Genomic DNA, 21,259 nt, shown 5'->3' on the forward strand with positions numbered 1-21,259 from the left:
GCTATGGTATATGATTTTGTGATAGAATATTATTGTGCTCTAAGAAATGACAGGATGATTTCAGGAAAAAAAACCTGAAAAGATCTACATGAACTGATGCAAAGTAAAGTGAACAGAAGCAGAGCAATGCATATAATAATAATAATAGCAATATTGTATTATGAACTATGAATGACTTAGCTATTCTCAGCAACACAATGATCAAAGGAATCATGATGAAGCATGCATGGGCCGCCTTCTTTTTCTTTCATTCAAGACAGCTTGTATAAAATGATTGATGATTTTTGTCTTTTTATTTTTAAAGGTTTTTGCAAGGAAATGGGGGTTAAGTAGCTTGCCCAAGGCCATACAGCTAGGTAATTATTAAGTGTCTGAGACCAGATTCAACTTAGGTACTACTGACTCCAGGGCTGGTGCTCTATCCACTGTGCCACTTAGCTGCCCCTTGTCCTTTGTTCTCAAAGAAGACCATGGCATCAGGGAGGTGATGCTATGACAAGCATATCAATTGGATTTGAGTGAAGGGCATTCTGTACTAAGTCACCAGTCTCACTCTCTCTAGAGCCATATGGGTTCAGTGGCAAGACATGAATCAGGAGATAGCCCCTGATGCAGGACAATCAGAGTTAGTGACTTGCCTAAGGTCACACAGCTAGTAAATCTAGTATTTGAACACAGGTTTTCCTGACTTTAGGGCTGGTGCTTTGCCCACTGTGCCATCAAGCTGCCCTACATATAACTACTATGGAAATGTTTTGCATAAGGGTAATTGTCCACAGGGTGATTTTATGTGGCTTGCCTATGATTTACTAAATGCTTTAGTAAAGAAAACCAAGCTACTGCAGAGCTCTCACTAAAGTGGAAAATCAAAATATATTATCTATTGTTTCAATAAAAATTTTAAAAAGTTGTTTTACATGTCTTGTTTTACATGATTATACATGTATAGCCCATAACTGATTGCTTAACATCTTGGGGAGGTGGGGGGAGAAGACATTGAGAGAGGGGTAGAATTTGAAATTTAAAATAAAAAATTGTATTAAAATTAAGATTTTAAAATGTTTAAAAATTCATGAACTGATACAAAGAGAAGTGAGCAGAATCAGAAAATTGTATCCAGTAATAGCAATTCTATATGACAAACTGTAAATAACAATTATTTTTAGCAATATAATGATCTGACAATCCAATTATGAAAAATATTATCTACTCTAGAAAATAACTCATGTTATCTGAATACAGACTTTCTTCCTTTCTTTTCTTTTTCTCCATCCTTCTGTTAGTCACAAAATGACTATTGTGGAAATGTTTTATTTGACTGCACATGTATATAATGTCTATCAGATTGCTTACTATCTCAGGGGGAGGGCAGAGGAAAAAATAGAATTTGGAATTCAAAACTTAAAAGGTTTAAAATTATAATTGGAGAGAAAAATCAAGTATTATTTTTTAAAAACTGATTTTGTAAAGAAAAAAACTTGTATAGCTCTACTTAAAAATAAAAAACTTGCAAAGACTTGCATGAAAAGTGGAATGAGCAATACCAAGAGAATGTTATTCATAGTAACAGAAATTTTATCTTAACAACTTTTAATAACTGATTCATCTTGAGTATCATAAATAGTGAAACCAACTATAAAGGACCTATAAAAGGAAGATGTGCCCATCTCCAGAGAAAGAACTGAAATAGAATTGTTATAATATGGTTTTACATTGTATGTGTGTGTTATGTTTATATGACACATATACATGTGTATATGTTTCTCCTGTGTATTTAACTGTATTCTTTTCTATGGGGTAGGGAGGGAATACATAACAGAGTGCACATGAGAGAATAAAGCAGGGTAGTTTTGGAAATGATGTATGATATTTTTACCCAGATTTAAAAAAAAAGTTTGAAATGGAAATTAATGATTTTATGTTGAATCCTCTTATGTTGGGCTGTGCACCTAGAACTACTCTTTTTGTATTTAAATTTCAAAATGAATTTTGAAAAAAAAAGACTATTAGCTCCATCTTATCCTCCCTCTAAATCTCAAAACCTCTTCTCATTATCCCCCCTTGGTTCCTTCTTTAGTTTCTCCCTCTACATATGTATTTGGTCCCATTCCCACCTGAGGCAGATTGTGGCCTTTATTATCCTCTCTCCCTCTCTATTAATTTCTTCTCTGTTGACTAAATATATGCCCAAGCCTCTTCCACCTTGAAAAGAAAAAGCCTCACTAGATAAAATCATTCCTACCAGTTATTCTGTATCTTTCCTCTCCTTCTGGGCCCAACTCCTTTAAAAACTGTCCACACTTGGTGCCACTACTTCCTCTTAAGTCTACTTGATCTTTTATAATCTGTTTACTAACCACATCATTCAACTGGAATTACTTTCTCCAATGTTAACAATGACCTCTTGCCATTGATATCATGCCCTTTATGGAAACCCCAGGGGCCTCAGGATCTTGGGTCCTCTTCTCTCTTAATACCCTTTAGCACTTGATAACTTCATCAATTCCCATGATCATTTTTGTGCAGACACAAACTACATTGGACCTCCAGGTCTGATCTCATTCCTGAGTTCTGGTCATATATCTCCAATTGGCAATTTATTTCCCACTCAAACTTACCCTTTCTTTGGAATTTTCTATATCTGTTAAGAGCATCACCATTCTCCCAGGGTCTCAGGCTCACAATCTTAACATTAGTCATGAACAACCAAATCACTGAGAATATTTTATTGTTAAATACAAAGAGGTATACCTTTTTATTTATTACACTAGAGACAGTCTCTTTGTGTCCCTGAATGACTGCCAATTGCAGTTGCTAGACTCAAAGTTCTCAAAGAGAGTGACATGAGTTTCTCACTGGTATGCTTTGAATTGCATGGAACGCATACTGGTGATCTGCAGTCTTTCTGACTTACAAGTTCACGTACCATGATTCCTCATATTAAAGAACGATGCTGTGTCATAAGCAAAACCAGTCTTAAAAGATCGGCTTCAGGCAGCTGGAAGTTGAATTCAATCCATATCTACTTTCCTGCTTGCCTTTATGGTGGAATGGATTCTCTTCTGTTTTAGCCTTTCACGATTCATATTTTCCACCCTGAAAACAAAAAGCAAGAAAATATGCCTATTTGCTTTCAAAGTGAAGGGAGGAACAACACAGAGCCGAAAGAACGCAATGAGATCTATAGGTAAGCTCTTGCCTTCCCATTCAGAATCTTTATCTTCTTTATATCATAAAGTATCATAAAGTCTGTTCATAAGTCCTGATTCCTTAAAATACCTTCAAAACCCTGGTGTAGGGGGCGGAGCCAAGATGGTGACAAGAAAGGACTGCATCTTATGCGCTCTCTGATAAAACTCATAAGCTAAGGACTCTAAATTTTCGTGAGACAGAACCCACAGAGGGACCCAGGGAAGCAGTTCTCCTACTCAAGGTAACCTAGAAAAGAGCAGAAAGGCTCTGCTCCCTGGGGTTGGAGGGGTGGCCCGCCAGAGCGAAAGAACTTCAGCCTCCTGGAGGCAGACCCAGGGCAGTGGGAGCCACAGCTCACAGCAGTGGGGCAGTTTCCTGAGCTACACCCCAGGGAGCACCAGGCACAAATTGGGGGAACAGCAGGGGACCTCTGCCAGAGCGAGCACATGAGAGCCCAGCCCTCAGGGCACACAGTGAGCAGCCTGGCCACCTCAGCCCAGATTCAGGAAACAGAGAAGCAGGTGGAGCCCCTAAGCAGGAGCCCCCAGGGCATGAGCCCATTGAACCTAGGGAGGGGAGTGAAGAGAGAGAGAGACTGCAGAGCTCTGTCCTCTGCCCTGGAACAGGACTCTGGGGCTCTGAACACATTCAGATCCTGATCCCAGTCTAGGCCCCCCATAGAACAGCAGGGGCCCCCCACCTCGGCCCCGTGGCAGAGGGGGGCGCTTATGGTCATTCACAGACCAGGAGGGAGGACAGAGCCTCACATACTGAGACCTTTATGGGAGTGTCCCAAAAGCTCAGGAAGCACCCCAAAAACAGGCTTAGGCTGGGAAAATGAGCAAGCAGAGAAAAAAGAGGAACACCATTGAGAAATATTTTGAAAATGAGCCCAAGAAGGATCAAAATACTCAGTCTGAAGATGAGGAAGCACAAGCTCCTACATCTAAAGACTCCAAGAAAAACAGAAATTGGGCTCAGGCTATGACAGAGTTTAAAGAAGACTTTGAAAATCAAATGAGGGAGTTAGAAGAAAAACTGGGAAAAGAAATGAGAGAGATGCAGGAAAAACATGAAAATGAGGTCAGCAGCTTAGTCAAGGAAATCCAAAAAAATGCTGAAGAAAATAGTATGCTAAAAACCAGCTTAGGTCAAATAGATAAAACAGTTCAAAAAGTCATTGAGGAGAAGAATGCTTTAAAAAGCAAAATTGGCCAGATGGAAAAAGAGATAAGAAAACTCTCTGAGGAGAACAAATCCTTCATACAAAGAATAGAATTCAGGGAGATTGATGAATTTACCAGAAATCAGGAGTCAAAACCAAAAAATGAAAAATTAGAAGAAAATGTGAAATATCTCATTGAAAAAACAACTGATATGGAAAACAGACTTAGGAAAGATAATTTAAAAATTATTGGAATACCTGAAAGTCATGATCAGGAAAAGAGCCTTGACATCATTTTCAAAGAATTACTACAGGAAAATTGCCTTGATATTCTAGAAGCAGAGGGCAAAATAGAAATGGAGAGAATCCACCGATCCCCCCGAGAAAGAGATCCCAAAAAACCAACCCCTAGGAATATTATAGCCAAGTTCCAGAACTCCCAAGTCAAAGAGAAAATATTACAAGCAGCCAGAAGGACACAGTTCAAATATCGTGGAGCTGCAGTCAGGATCACACAGGACTTAGCAGCAACTACATTGGAAGCTCGTAGGGCTTGGAATATAATATACCAGAAGGCAAATTTAGCTTAGAATGCAGCCAAGAATCAACTACCCAGCAAAGCTGAATGTCCTCTTCCAGGGAAAAAGATGGACTTTCAATGAACCAGGGGAATTTCAAATGTTCCTGTTGGAATGGCCCAGAGCTGAACAGAAGGTTTGATCTTCAGATTACAGGACTTGGGTGAAGCATAGAGATTGGAGAAGGGGAAAATATGAGGGACTTAATGATGATGAACTGCATGTATTCCTGTATAGAAAAATGACATTGATAATACTCATATGAACCTTCTCAGTTAATAGAGCAGGTAAAGAGAGCTTTTATAGCTGAAGCAATTCAGCTGAGAAAGCTGAATTTGAAGATAAAATATGGTGTAAAAATGGAGTCAATAGAAAAAAAGGGAAATGTAATGGGAGAAAGGAAAAGGAGAGGGGGAATAGGCCAAGATATTTCATATAATAAGATTTTTCTTTATTACAATGAGCTATTGCAATGATATGGAAGGGGGGGAGGCAAGGGGGAATGAGGGAAAATTTCGCTCTCATCAGAGGTGGTTAGGAGAGGAAACAGCATATATACTCAATGGGGTATAGGCATCTGGAGTAACATGGAGAGAGGGGAGACAGGGGGAAGGGGGGGATGTGAATCATAGAGGAGAGGACAGACCATGGGGGGAGAGTGGTCAGATATAACACATTTTCTTTTTTACTTCTTGCAAGGGGCTGGGATTGGATGGCCTGTCCCAGATCATAGGGCCAGGTGGATGCTGGGCCTAAGGGGTGGTATGGGGGCTCAGGGCCCTTTTGGCCCCAGGACCAGGGATCTGTCTGCTGGGCTACTCAGCTACCCTACAGCAGAGTCAGAGTGAAAGGAGAGAGAAAATATAGTACATGGTAGTGGAGAAAACGAAAGGAGGGAGTTGTAATCAATAATGGCAACAGTGGAAAAATATAGAAGTAACTTTTGCCATGGACTTATCATAAAGAATGTGATCCACCCGTGACAGAGATGTTGGAACAAAGACTCAAGCACATTTTTTATTATTATTATTTTGGGGGTGAGGTGCAGGGCAGATGGGGTTGGGTGGCCTGCCTGGGGCCCCATAGCTGGGTGATTGTTGTGTGTCTGAGGCTGGATTTGGACTCAGGTGCTCCTGGCTCAAGGGCCAATGCTCTGTCCACCACCCAGCCACCCCTACTATTATTACTATTTTATTTTATTTTGGGTCTTTTTTTCCCTTTTTTTTTGGTTTTTGCAGGGCAGTGGGGTTCGGGTGCTTGCATGTCAACACGACTGGGTGATTGTTGGGTGTATGGGGCCAGATGTGGGCTCGGGTGCTTGTGGCTCCAGGGCTGGTGCTCTATCCATTGCGCCACCTGGCCATACCTACAATTATTACTATTATTTTTTTATTTTAATTTTTTTTCTCTCCCCTTTACTTTATCACTCAAGGAAGTCTATATTTATGGGGGGGAGGGGGTATTTCATTTATTCTTAAACAAGAATATTTTATTAATGTAAAAAAATTATTTGTACAAAATGAGAATATTAAATAAAAAAAAACCCTGGTGTATTTGAACTCTTTCAGAAAGGAGGTCTTGGAAAATCCAATATTCAGGGAACTTTCTAATACCTGATCCTTCGAAGCACAGCATCTTCTTTGGATGGCTCCTTGGGCACTTGGCTGGCCTGGGCAATCATGTCTTTAATTTTTTGGAGGCAATTTGCCAAATTTCGAAACTGATATCGGCTAGAATCAGAGGTAATAATCAGCTCTCCTGATTTGCTGATTTTATTTTTGAACTGGAGTAAGAAAAAAAATTCAAAATTTCACAGTGAAAAATATAAAGGCTTAAACAGAATTAAAGGTTAAAAGGGTTTGAAAAAGCAGTTAGTTACCAAGACAGCAATCTTTTGCTGAACAGGCTCTGCAATCCAGTCTGCTGTTGCTAAATGGAATCGGACTTCAGCCTTGGTATTTACTATGAATGAGAGAGCAAATATAATGTAAGTTCACTGAGAATCCTTGAAAATAACAAAAACATTTTACACTTACAGTCCTAAGAAGTTAAATTATAATCCTTTCTTGGTGCTTCTCCAAGAAGAAAGGAATCTAATGTTTCAAATTCTGGAATGTGAAGTTCAGAGGATTTGCAGATGGAAGGAATCTTAATAATCTTAAAGTTTTTTTTTTAAAATAGAAATTAATTTTATTGTTTTAGGGGGTAAGTTGCTACATCCACTTTTATTATATAATTTTGGTTCTGACCAGAAGAACCAAACCTCCTGATCCAACCCTTTTATTTATAAATGAAAAAACAGAGGTCCAAAGGGATAAAATGGCTTTGACAAGGCAACCATTATTTAGCAGTAGAGCTAAGACTGCTGTATATGAACTCTGTCCTTCAAGTTAGACCTAGTCAAAGGAGGCAAAGGGGATGGGGAAGCACTTTTGGAAGAAAAATAATGCTTTCATATGTATGCTCAATGCAATGTTTCTTTTCCACATCTGAAAAGAGCAGGGAGGAAAAGTACCTATCTGAATGATGCCATAAACATGTTTATGGCAAAGCAGTAGGCTTGCACTATTTCCTACCTTGAATTATACATGGACTTAGGGCTCCAGAATCAGGTCAGAGGCCAGAGTGAAGGACAGGATTATTATTAGTCTTTATTCTACTTGAATGTTACTGTAAAGTTCCCTAGGCAATTTAGCATTTAGTCTTAATACAAAAAAAAAAAAGCTTTGAGGTACCTTTATTAACATTTTGCCCTCCGGGACCACTACTCTTGGAATAAGATATTTGCAAACGATCTGCAAGATAGAAGAACAAAGGTCAAAATGAGTTGTTTACCAATTCACTTTTAAATTTTTTTGTATTGTTCCTTTTTTTATATCACCTTTTTTATTATATTCTCCCCACCCAGCAAGCTATTATTTATAACAAAAATAAAAATAATTTATCAATAAGCATTTATCAATTGCAATTACATGTAAGGTACTTTGCAAAGAATTGGGCATATAAAGAAAAAGAAAAAACAATGACTGAAGGAGCTCATAGTCTTTTTTTGGTAAGGCAATGGGGTTAGTGACTTTCCCAAGTTCACACAGCTAGCTAATTATTACGGGTCTGAGGCTGGATTTGAACTCAGGTCCTCCTGAATCCAAGGCCAGTGCTGTAGCTGCCCCTGGAGTACTCTATTTTGGACACAATGAGTTAACTTTAGAGGAACCAGTTTCAGTAGAATGAAGAATCTGACAATCAGATTGTAAGAGGTTTAGAAAAAAGTGAGAGAGAAAAGGAAATGGAGGTCCTGAGTGTAGTCAGTTTTATCAAGGAGTAAAGGGGAAGAAAGATATTGGACATGGTAGTAGTGAAGGTTTTTTCATAAAGCGGGAAGACTTGACTTGGGCATGTTTGTGTAGCAAGGAAGGAATTAGTAAGTAGATGGAGGAAGGGAAAAAGAGGGACAGAGAGAGAGGAAAAGAAGGAAGGGAAAGAGAGAATATGATAGTATAAGCAGTCTGCTAAAGAAAATGGAAGGGGGGGCAGCTAGGTGGCAAAGTGGATAGAGCTCCGGCCCTGGAGTCAGGAGTACCTGAATTCAAATTCAGCCTCAGACACTTAATAATTACCTAGCTGTGTGGCCTTGGGCAAGCCACTTAACCCCATTTGCCTTGCAAAAATCTTAAAAAAAACATAGAAGAGGACAGAATTAATATGTAAAGTAATTGGCCTTGGCAAGAAGGGTCACTGTATAATTAGAGAAATAAAAATCCAAGAGAGGAAAAAAAGGAGTTCATCAAAATTAATCTATTAACCAAGTAATAGTATATATAAATATGTCATACTTATAATTATCTTTAATTCCAATTGAGGGAGGTATATTTCCTTTTGTCTTTTTTAGGGACAAACTTGGATATTATAATTTCCCAGAGTATATCTTAATTTTTCTTTTGTTCTTTGTATTTATACTGTTATAGTCATTATGTACATGTCTTTTAATTTTTTTCTGAATTCTTCATAATCCTCCCTTCATACAGTTCAGTAATATTCCATTATATTCATATACCACAATTTGTTTTAACCATTCTACAACTTATGGATATCTACTTTGCTTCTAGTTTTTGGCAACCACAAAAAGGGCTGTCATAAATATTTTGATGTAGATAGGACAATTCTTTTTATTTTTGATCTCCTTGGAGTATGCCTAAGAGTGGAATCTCTGGATCAAAGAATAAAGATATACAGTACAGCTCCAAAATTGCTTTCCATAAGGGTTGGGCTACTTCAGAACCTGCCCAACAGTGCATTAGGGTGTCTCTTTCAACAATTTCTCTAACATTGATTGTTTCCTTTTTTTTTTTTTTATAATTTCCAGTTTGCTGGGTGTGAGATAAAAAACTTTAGGCATTTCTTTTATTATTGTGATTTGGAGCAAGCTTTCATGATTATTAGATTATATTCTTCTTTGAAAAGTTTGTTCATGGCTTCCTAGCACAAACTTGGGGAAAATAATTTGGAATTATGCCCAGAAAGTGATCAAACTATGCATATCTATACTACTTCCCACCAGGCCTCTACCAAAGTCATCAAAGAAAGAGGGGAAATATCTATATGTACAGAACTATTTATAGCAGTTATTTTCATGAGAAACTAAGGGAGTATCCTCCTCCTGGAAAATGGCTAATCAAATTGTGGTTTTTGAATATAATGAAATATTATTGTTCCACATGAAATTTCAGAGGAAATTTTCAGAGGAAACTGGGAAGATCTTTAAGAATACATTAATGCAGGGGCAACTAGGTGACACAGTGGATAGAGCACCAGCCCTGGAGTCAGGAGTACCTGAGTTCAAATCTGACCTCAGGCACTTAATAATCGCATAACTGTGTGACCTTGGGCAAGTCACTTAATCCCATTGCCTTAAATAAATAAAAAAATACATTAATGCAGAGTTAAATAAGCAGAACTAGGAGAACAATTTTTACAATAACAAGATTATATAGAAAAACAAGTTAGAAAGGCTTTGGAACTCTGATCAATGCAACAATAATTACAAGTCCAAAAAAAAAAAAGATGAAGAAACATGACATTTCCCTGTTAGCAGAGAGGGAATGAATTTAAAATGAATAAACATACATTTTCAGCCTGATTAATATAGTGAGTGGAATATTCCCAGTAAAACCTTCACTGTGTTAATATTCTTAGTGAAGCCCTCTCAGAGTTAAGAAATATTAAGGAAAATAGACTATTATAGAAAGACCTTGCATTCCAAAAGAGAAGCTCATGAGTCACCTGCTTTATAGGACTATTTTTGCAAACTGGGAGGACAGTCTAACCATAGACATTACATCCTTAAGATAGTGATAAAGGTCCCAAGTTACTTCATCTGGGAAAAATATTATGAAAACATTTCAATCTTTTCTCTGTGCTTGTTGCTGGGGTAGATTTTCCTCGAATAAACTTGTACCTCTGGAGATGAGCCAATGGGTTAAAGGAGAAGGTAGTTAGGGAGGGGGGGACCTGCATTAGGACCCAAATAATCTTGCTTGACTATCCTTTAGGCACAGCTCTTTGATCATGTGTCTTCCCCCTCTCTTGAGAAAAGCAAATAAAAATTTTCTTTTGCTCAGACTAGTCTCTGAAAATTTTCTTTAGTGTATTTTTATCACACACAGTAGGAAATTATGTTTTGAAGGATTTAAAAATTATTTTGCTTAATTTGTGAATAGTAGTTCACAGCTGAATATGTGCCAGGAAACATTATCCAAATATAAGCTATCACTATTAGAGTAATCTAATTAAAGAAGTAGTGAAGGGTCAAAATTAGTTTAACAAAACACTTGTTTCTTGAGGGAAAAAAATGTATTCATATTCTTTTACTACTTATCCTCTAGACAATGGTACTCAGTATTACATATTTGTGTTCCTTAAATAAAAACCTTTTATTATTAATGTCAACTATCTTCTTTTTAATAGAACATCTATATTCAATAAGCTTCATGGAGATTATCCTTATATTCAGAATTCTGGTAAGAAAGGAAGAGGCAGGTATTTTTATTATGCTCATTTTATAGATGGGAAGACTAAAGAAAATAAAGAATTAATTATTTACAGTCAATGAAAAATTGAATCTAAAATCCAGATCTCCTGCCTAGTTTAAAAAAAAAATTACAGGGCACTCAGACCTGTTGACTGCAAATTTTTTTTTATTTTTAAAATTAGGATAGTTTTAAAAGCTGAAATATAATGACAAACCACACCAGGATCTTAATTGTCTTACACTGAAGTATAGGTGAAATAGAGGAACAATGGATTTGTGTTCTTGAGTCTTGGCTCTGCCACCAAAAATCACTGTGTGGCTGGCAAATCAATTAATGTCCCAGAGCCTACATTTCTTCAGCTATAAAAATGAGAAAATTTCAAATCCAACGTTGGATATAAACACACACACACATATATATCTCAGCAGGTCAAATTTAATATGTCAAAGGCCTCTCTCTTCATCCAAACATTTTTATTTCTGTTATTGCACATCTATCTTTCTAGTCAGATTTGCAACCTTTGAGTCATTCTTAATTCTTCCCTCTCCCTTACTTTACATGTTCAATCAGTTACCAAGTCTTGTTTATTACACTTCCATAACTTTTTTCAAATCCATTCCTTTCTCTTCTCTCACATGACCACTAGTTGAGTCACTATTTGCCTCTCTACTGGTCCACTGCTGTAATTTCCTAATTGACCTCCCATTTCCAGCCTCAGTCCTCTATATTCTATCCTTCCCATAGCTGACAAATCTAACATTCCTAAAACGAAGTCTGACCGTATCATTTTCCATTTAGCAATAATCAGTGGCTTTATATTGCCACTAAGACAATGTCACAACTTGGCATTTCAAACTTTGACTTTTACCTAACTTTTCAGATTTAAAACAGTGCCTGTCATGTATTCTAAAGATAAGTTGCACTTTCCTACTAGTTTTGCCTTGAATTCAACACTTCATTTCTCACATGGTTGTAACATATATCTCACCTTTGCATCTCAGAGCAGAGCTTCCTTCAGAGCTCAGGTCAGTGCTACCTCCTAAGGAAAAGCCATTCCAGTCTCCCCATGCAATTAGTACTCTCTCCTTTCTCAAATTATTTTCTGTTTATTTTAATATGTATATGTATTACTGGGAGATAAAAGGTATTTGAGGCCAGGGACTATTTACTTTTTATTTGGACCTCATATTTAGCAAAATACATTATGGTTGTTGTTCAATTGTTACAGCTGTGTCTGATTGTGAACCAATTTAGGTTTTCCTTGGCAAAGAATACTGCAACAGTTTGACATTTCCTTACTTGACAGATAAAGATACTGAGGCAAATCAGGTTAAGTGACTTGCCCAGGGTCACATGGCTAGTGTTTGAGGCCACATTTGAACTCAGGAAGATGAATCTTCCTGACTTTAGGCTTACTCTGTATCTACTGTGTGGCCTACATTAAACATAGTGATAATTTAATAAATTATTAACAAATAATAAATGCTTGCTTAATAGAACTGAATCATCACATTCCCTTCCAATTCTATGATACCATAATCTAAGAAAAAGCAATCTTATTGATCAAACAACTCACAAGGAAAAGGAGAGAGAATGACAGTGAGGAAAGTTAGTATTCTGTGGTTTGTCTAGCTAGCTTCCTGAAATAGTTATAAAGAAGCAACATAAGGTATCAGTGGTAACCTATTACAGCTGATACTCAATAGAACTTTCAACTTAAAACTTTTCTTTTTAATATAATTTTTCTTTTTTTTAAATTTACATGTAAAGATAGTTTTCAAAATTCATTTTTGTAAAATTTTAAGTTCCACAGTTTACAGGAAGTAATCTGATATAATTCCATATTAGACAGGTGAAAAGAAGAATCAGAATAAAAGGAGGGGGAAAGATCACGAGAGGGCAAAATAAATAAATAAATAAAACTAATTTTAAAAACTGAAAATTGTATGCTTTGGTCTGCATTCAGATTCCAGAGTTCTTTCTCTGGATGTGGATGGCATGAGAGAAACTCTTTGGAAGAATAATTTGGTATTCTAAGACAGTGAAGAGGCAAAAGCTGACTTACCTATGGGAATATCAGTGCTGGCTTGCTTTGCATCATCCTACAATAGATATAACACACTTAATATTAAAGAAAGAGGTACAATGCTAAGTAAAATATGGGGATAGTGGAATCTTTTTCCTGGATGATTTAAGAAAGTGGGTTAGAAAACAACAGCATGAAAAAGAAATCTGGATATTTGGTGGGGACCTAGGATGACTTTTATACTTTAAAAATAAAAAAAAGTCGGGGCGGCTAGGTGGCGCAGTGAATAGAGCACCGGCCCTGGAATCAGGAGTACCTGAGTTCAAATCCAGCCTCAGACACTTAATTACTTAGCCGTGTGGCCTTGGGCAAGCCACTTAACCCCACTGCCTTGCAAAAACTAAAACTAAAAAAATAAAAACAATTATTAGGTTGGGCTGAAGGAAAAAAAGCAGTCAGTTGGGGGCAGCAAGGTGATATAGTGGATAGAGCACCAGCACTGGAGTCAGGAGGATCTGAGTTCAAATACTGCCTAAGACACTTAATAATTCTAGCTGTGTGGCCTTGGGCAAGTCACTTAACCCTTGGAACCCCCCCCCCCAAAAAAAGCAAAAGGCTGTCAGTTGCCAACTCCTGAAATGATGTGACTGTTTTGGAAATATTTTGCAAACGTAAGCTGTCTCAATTTGGAATTTCTACTTAATCTCAAATAAAATACTGCCCCCCCAAGTCATCAAATTTGAGGTCCTAACTCATTCTCTTTGTTTGAGATCTTATGAGACCATTGAATCTACTCTTCCTTTTCACCTTGCAGTCCAGCACTCCAAGGTTAGCATCAAAGAATGGAGTAGAAAAAAAGATTCTGTAATATAGCAAAAATTCCAAAGTGAAAGAAAGCAAAATAGTTGGATTTCTTAGAATCCTTAAACTTGGGATAACAACCAACAATTCATTGTTGGATTCTGGTTTTTTTTTTTTTGTTGTTGTTGTTGTTTTAATTTAAAACTAAAGAATGCCAAAGTCAAAAAAATCCCTCAAGTTGTGGCTCCTTTTAATTGGGGTACATGTCGCTTTTTTCCCTGGGGGTTTCCAGTAGTAAAATGCCCAAGAGTTTAGAAAACTCAAGAGTCATAGGGCACTTTCCCTAGCAAACCAAACTGCATTTGGGAAGCATTACTGTCCTTTTATCAGCTTTGTCACTATTTAAGGATAGCTGGCCTCTAAAACTGACTAGTCTACTACTGGGCCTCAGTTTCTCCCATCCACTAAGTGAGGCTGCATTTGATGTTCTTTTTTTTTTTTTTGCAAGGCAATGGGGTTAAGCGGCTTGCCCAAAGGCCACACGGCTAGGTCATTATTAAATGTCTGAGACCGGATTTGAACCCAGGTTCTCCTGACTCCAGGGCTGGTGCTTTATCCACTGCGTCATCCAGCCGCCCCTCGACTACTCTTAGCAAGATAAGCCTGCGACTCCGAGCGCTGCTAACCTTAAGCCGTGATGGGGTCACGAGAGTCCTGCAAAAGGGCAGGTGGGCTCCTGCAGGGGCTTTCTTTGCTAACATCTAGTGCCCCGCTTAACCAGAGGAATCGCAGGACCCCAAAACCCAGCCAATGAGATGCTGTCAGACACAAGCCAGGGTCCAAGCCCAGCCAATGATGCGCCAGCTCTCTGAAAACCCCAAGCTCAGCCAATGACGAGTCAGTTCTCTGACAACCCCAGCCAACGAATCCATCACATGACCGGCGAGCTTACAGCTAGCCAATAAGGCGTCGGCTCTCTGACGTCACCCAGCGGCGAGAGAAGGCCCTCCCCTGGCTTCTCCCTCACTTCTCTCTCTTACCGGGACCCTCCAAGCAGTTTCTCGACCGCGGGAGTTGGGGTAGAGTTTATCCAGGCTGTAAATGCTCTTGAATTCAGAACTGGCGGCCTTCTCGTGAAAAGCACTGCAGAGGTAGCGGCTGGGCACCTGAAGAAGAGTCAGCCCGAGCCGGGCCCGGCTCGGTAACCAAAGGCGTCGCGCGGCCGCCATGTTGCCTTCTCCCAGCTGCTTCCGGTGGGTGTTCACGTGTCGGAAGTCCGGCCGGCCACGCCGCGCTAGGGCAAAGTGTTCCGGCTCCGTGGTTTCCGCCCTTCTCAGACCTAGGGCAGCTGAAAGCCGGCTCAGACCCGTTGTGGGTGACAGGTTGATTTTTTTTTTAACTCTCTGCTATTACACTGGGAGCCCCTTTTCATTTCTTTGTGGTCTTAGCACGGTGACTATCACAGAATAAGCATTTAATAAATATTTATTGACTAATTGGTGCTTTTCCTCTGTGACCTGTGACTTCATATGTGTAGAGCTAGAAAAGACCATAGAGATCATCAAGTCTAGAAGCCCCCCATCATGTGTCACAGAGGCCACTATAGTAATTGCACAATATAAAATATAGAATTACAAAGGAAATAAATTATATTCGAATACTCTTATTTAAAAAAAGTGCAAGTTTGCAGACCCCACATGAGAACCTCATCCTGACCCATTTCTTTGATTTCATAGATGAATAAGCATAGGTTGAGCGATTTGTCTTAGGTCACACAGCGAGTGAATGTCAGAAACCAGATCCTCTCGATTCTAGAGTTAAGCCTAAGCCCTGGAGCCAGAGAAACTTGACTTGGAATCTGGCTGAATGATCCAAGGATCGCAGCTGTAGGGCTGAATTGGATCCCAGTGGTCATCTAATTGAACCCTCTCATTGATGCAGAAAGAAGTCTGGAGAAATTAAGGTGTTTGCCCAAAGTCATGTCATGAAATTAATAGCAGCATCTCCTGGATGATGAACTTTAGACACTCTCCCCTGCAATTTGCCTTTCAAACTCATTCTACTGAAATGACAGTCTCCAAAGTGATCAGTGATCTCAATTGTCATATCTCATGGTCATGCTTCTTGACGTATAACCTTCTACTCCTCTAAATCACTCTTTTCTCCTTAATATTCTTTTCTTTCTAGGCTTTTGCAGTCCTGCCCTCTCCTGTTTCTCTTCCTACCTATATGATAGCTTCTTCCAAGTCAGACTAACTGTAGATTTCCCCTATGATCCAGATCTGGGCTCTCTTCTCTCTAAATAATTTTAGTGATTTCATCAGTTCCCAAGGACACAATTATCTATGCCTGTGATTCCACATATGTGTGTGTATACATACATAATATACATATGTCTACATAATGTGCATATGTATATACTTGCATATATGCAATACATGTGTGTTTGTATCTCCCTAATCACTCTCTTGAGCTCCAGCCCTACATCACCAGCTGTCTTTTTTAGACATCTCAAATGGATGTCCTGTAGGCATTTCAAATTCAACATGTCCAAAACTGAACTCATTATCTTTTTCCTAAAATCCGTCCCTCTTCCTGACTTTTCCTATTATCTTCAAGTAGTGTCCACTATTCTCCTATTTACCCAGGCTCTCAACTTAAGTGTCATCTTCAACTCTTCACTCTCATTCTACATATTCTATCTTTCATGGGTGGGTGGGGAACACTCATCACCTTATTCCTGGACTATTGCAATATCCTTTTGGTTGGTCTTCAGATCTCTTCCCACTCCAATACATTGTCCATTCAGCTGCCAAAGTGTTTTCCTAAAGCCCAGGTCTGGCAATGTCAACCCCTTCCTGAATGAACTCTAGTGGTTTCCTATTACTTTGCAAATTAAATATAAAACTTTTGGCATTTAAAGTCCTTCACAACCCCTTCCTAACTTCTTAGTCTTTTTCTATTTCACTTCCATCCACATTTCTTTGTAAAAGCTACACTGATTTACTTTCAGTTTCTCTCATATGATATTCTATCTCCCCTTAGTGCCTATTCACTAGTTGTCCTCCAGGACTAGAATGCTCTCCCTCCTTACTGCTACCTCCTGTCTTTTCTGTCTTCTTTGAAAATTCAGCTCAAATTTCACATTTTACAGGTAGACCTTTGGTAGACCTAGAGCTTTTCCTTTGAGACTATCTTCTGCTGGAAGAGATTATCTTTATACTGTGTCTGACTTGTATGTAAATAGCTATTAGCATGTCTCCCCCATTAGAATGTGAATTCTTTGAAGGCAGAGAGAGTGCTTTTGCTCTTCCAGGTTTCTTACTGAATTTGTAGTGTTTAGCATAGTGCCTAGGATATAAGTACGGAATCCTTAAAAAAAGGGGATTCCTATTGGAGTGGAGAGCATTCTAGCCACAGTTTTTTCTCTAAATGTGAAAGGCAGTTTCCATTAACAAGTCTTTTAGAACTGTCCTTGATCACTGAACTACTAACTGAGAGGGGCTAAGACATTATTGTTGATCATTTCAAAATGTTGCTGGTAATGTGTACAATTCTCCTTGTTCTGCTGCTCTATTCACTAGGCATCCAATTCAAATTGAAATTCTTCTTTTAAAAACCTTACTTTGGTAGAAAAATGTGGAACTCAAAAAGCTTGGAAAAAGCGTGAATGTTAAAACTCTCTTGGCATATAATTGGAAAAATATAAAGGAAGCAAAAAAAAAAGCACCGACCTTGGAGTCAGGAGTACCTGGGTTCAAATCTGGTCTCAGACACTTAATAATTACCTAGCTGTGTGGCCTTGGGCAAGCCACTTAACCCCATTTGCCTTGCAAAAAACCTGAAAAAAAAAAAAGATAACTGGGCATAGATCTGCATGGATTCAACCTGGAGGTGAGCTCGTATTATTAGTAGCCTCATTGAGAGAGAGAGAGAGAGAGAGAGAGAAAGTTTAGGTCAACAAAGGTCAAGGTAGGAAACTTAAGAGGAAAGAAGGGAGAAGGAAGCAATAGAAAGCTCAGGAAAGATAAAGAGAAGAAAAGAAAATCTTAGTACAATATAGATACAGACACATGGAGCTGGAGTCATATTGTTCTGGTGGCATAGATGGGAACATGTGGTTCCAGTTCAGAATCTAGAGATGAAAGCAAGTTCCATTCCTAGCAGATATTTGCTTAAATGCATTTCCATAGTAGTGGGACTGGGGTGGTGCTTGGAGAGTGGTTTAGTACCTGGCTCCAGGTATTCTCCAATGTGTTTGCCACAGGAGTGGTCTCCAAGGAGCAGCTAGGCCTTTACTCATTGCATATGGGTCTTTTCTGTCCCAAAGGGCATGACCTTGAAGTCCAGGATAGCAAAAGATTACATAATTTCCCTGTAGTCTGCTTCAGCATGCTCCAGTGAGGAGTAGGGTAAGACATGTCCTCTAATCCATTATAACAGCAACCTTGCTGCCTTTTCCCCTTCTCCACCATAGAGTTACATGTCCCTGGTGTGTGAATGGCTGATTGACAGGAAGCTTCTGCATTTAAGATGGTAGCCACTGACAAAAAGACTAACCCAAGTCTGACATATTTTACCAATAGACAGGTGTTGTTCAGTTACATCTCTTTTTCAAATTTTTTTTATTTTTTAAAGATTTTATTTATTTTTGAGTTTTATAATTTTTCCCCTAATCTTACTCCCTCCCCCACCCCCAACAGAAACCAATTTGCCCGTCTTTACATTGTTTCCATGGTATACATTGATCCAAATTGAATGTGATGAGAGAGAAATCATGTCCTTAAGGAAGAGACATAAAGTATAAGAAATAGCAAGATCAGACAATAAGATATCAGTTTTTTTCCTAAATTAAAGTTAATAGTCCTTGGTCTTTGTTCAAACTCCACAGTTCTTTCTCTGGATACAGATGATATTCTCCATTGCAGAGAGCCCCAAGTTGTCCTTGATTGTTGCACTGATGGAATGAGGGAATCCATCAAGGTTGATCATCACCCCCATGTTGCTGTTAGGGTGTACAGTGTTTTCTGGTTCTGCTCATCTCACTCAGCATCAGTTCATGCATATCCTTCCAGGCTTCCCTGAATTCCCATCCCTCCTGATTTCCAATAGAACAATAGTGTTCCATGACATACATATACCACAATTTGCTAAGCCATTCCTCAATTGAAGGATATTTACTTGATTTCCAATTCTTTGCTGCTATGAATATTTTTGTACAAGTGATGTTTTTACCCTTTTTCATCATCTCTTCAGGGTATAGACCCAGTAGTGGTATTGCTGGGTCAAAGGGTATGCACATTTTTGTTGCCCTTTGGGCATAGTTCCACATTACTTTCCAGAAATGTTGGATGAGTTCACAGCTCCACCAACAATGTAATAGTGTCCCAGATTTCCCACAACCTTTCCAACAATGATCATTATCCTTTCTGGTCATACTGGCCAGTCTGAGAGGTGTGAGGTGGTAACTCAGAGAAGCTTTAATTTGCATTTTTCCAATAAGTAATGATTTAGAGCAATTTTTCATATGACTGGATTGGTTTGATCTCCTCATCTGTAAATTGCCTTTGCATATCCTTTGACCATTTGTCAATTGTGGAATGGCTTTTTTTTTTAAATTTGACTCAGTTCTCTGTATATTTTAGAAATGAGTCCCTCGTCAGAAACATTAGTTGTGAAGATTGTTTCCCAATTTACTACATTTCTTTTGATCTTGGTTACAGTGGTTTTGTTTGTGCAAAAGCTTTTTAATTTAATGTAATTGAAATCATCTAGTTTGTTTTTAGTGATGTTCTCCATCTCTTCCTTAGTCATAATACATCTAACTCTTCATGACCCCATTTGGGATTTTCTTGGCCAAGATACTAGAGTATTTGCCATTTCCTTCTTCAACTGATTTTACAAATGAGGAAACTGAGGCAAACATGATTAAATGATTTGCCCAGGGTCACACAGAGCTTTGTAAGTATCTGAGGATGGGTTAGGTCTTCCTTGCTCCAGGCACTTTGCCACCTAGGTGCCCTAATGGTTAAGTAGTAGGACAATGCAGCACTGAGGTGAAAAGTAAAATACTTAATTAGCAGCTTAACAATACTGCTTTATATTCTGATGAGGTTTAAATATTAGCTTCCCAGTAGATTTTAACACCAGTTATAAGTTAAGCTACTGAATTCTAGCTTAATCATTCTTTTGATTTGTGATATAATCTTTTTATTCTTAGGATTTGTGTGTGTGCATCAAGTATTTCTTTTTACTTTCCTCTTTAGAGGAAACCCCTTGAATTTATGAGTCATAATCTAATTAGTAATCCTACCTCCATTCTTGTGTGACTTCCAATGCTACTGAACAGAAATTGCTGTTTTCTTTACTGATGGCATTTTTTCAACCTTTTTTAAGTTTTCTGTAGCACTTGACATTGTTGGTCTCCTTCCCCACCTAAATATTTTTATGATGGTTTTTTTTTGTTCTAATCCTATCTTTTTTGGCTACTTCTCATTCTCCTTTGCTTGAACATCATAATCATCATCATGTCTTATTATCACTTTATTCTGGACCTTCTTCGTTTTTCTAATTATATTCTCTTTTGGTAATCTCATCAGTATCCATGGGGTCAATGATCAAGTCTATGCAGATAACTCCTAGATCTATAAATCCAGCTCAAATCTCTCCTTGATCTTCAGTTCTGCATCATCAACTGCTTGCTGGATGTTTTAGCTGGATGTCCTTTAGACGTCTCAAACTCAACATGTTTTGAGGAGGTATCAATATGGGATAGTCAGAAGACCTAGATTTAAATCCTACCTGTGACATTATCAATGTTATCTTGGGTAAGTCACTTAAACTTTCATGGACCTCACTCATTGTCAGTAGAACAAAACTATATGACTAATGAAACTGCTAAAGATTTGGATCTACAATCTAGTTCTAAAATAAAACTGTTTTTCCTCCAAAATTCTTCCCTTTTTTTCTAATTTCCCTATTTTTGTTAAGGGCACTGCAATCCTTTTTGAGACAAGACCAGCCTTATCCCTTATTCACTTTCTCATTTTTATATCCAATAACTTGTTCAACCTTATGACTTCTACCCTACAATGTCTTGCCCACCCCTTACTTTCACATTACATTAATCTTCCCTAGGGTTCAGGCTCCCTTATCTCTTGCCTAGACTGTTCTAATAACATATCAAGTGGTCTCCTTTTCTTTCTCTTCTTTCCTCTACCATTTGTCCTCGTTATAGTCATTAAAATAATATTTCTGAAGTATAAATCTGATCCCATTGTTCCATTGTCCATGTGGCTATCTTCATAATCTGATCGCAGTTTGCTTTGCTAGGCTTGCTGTATTCTATTCTCTTTTATAAACTCCATGTTTTAGTCAATTAAGGGGTACAAATAATATGTTCATCAAGATGCACAACATGCTTTGTGACCTCTGATCTAGAAATACAACTGTCATTTCAGATACCATC

General features: G+C 38.3%; 1 protein-coding gene across 2 annotated transcripts; it reads right to left on the bottom strand.

Moving 5' to 3' along the window:
- Nucleotides 1–1,956: 1,956 nt before the first annotated feature.
- Nucleotides 1,957–15,056, bottom strand: MRPL58 (mitochondrial ribosomal protein L58). 2 transcript variants are annotated; one of them, XM_074224617.1, is made up of 6 exons: nucleotides 14,832–15,056; nucleotides 13,030–13,066; nucleotides 7,671–7,730; nucleotides 6,815–6,897; nucleotides 6,549–6,718; nucleotides 1,957–3,096 (listed from the first exon to the last, which is right to left on the bottom strand). In XM_074224617.1, the coding sequence occupies exons 1-6, from the start codon at nucleotides 15,018–15,020 to the stop codon at nucleotides 3,012–3,014; spliced, it is 624 nt and encodes a 207-aa protein (XP_074080718.1). In that variant the 5' UTR covers nucleotides 15,021–15,056; the 3' UTR covers nucleotides 1,957–3,011. The 2 variants fall into 2 exon arrangements, with proteins under 2 accessions (XP_074080718.1, XP_074080719.1); XM_074224618.1 differs by lacking the exon at nucleotides 14,832–15,056 and adding an exon at nucleotides 14,478–14,792.
- Between the last annotated feature and the right edge of the window lie 6,203 nt (nucleotides 15,057–21,259).

This window comes from Macrotis lagotis, chromosome 2, assembly GCF_037893015.1.
Source record: "Macrotis lagotis isolate mMagLag1 chromosome 2, bilby.v1.9.chrom.fasta, whole genome shotgun sequence".
Taxonomy (NCBI): domain Eukaryota; kingdom Metazoa; phylum Chordata; class Mammalia; order Peramelemorphia; family Peramelidae; genus Macrotis; species Macrotis lagotis.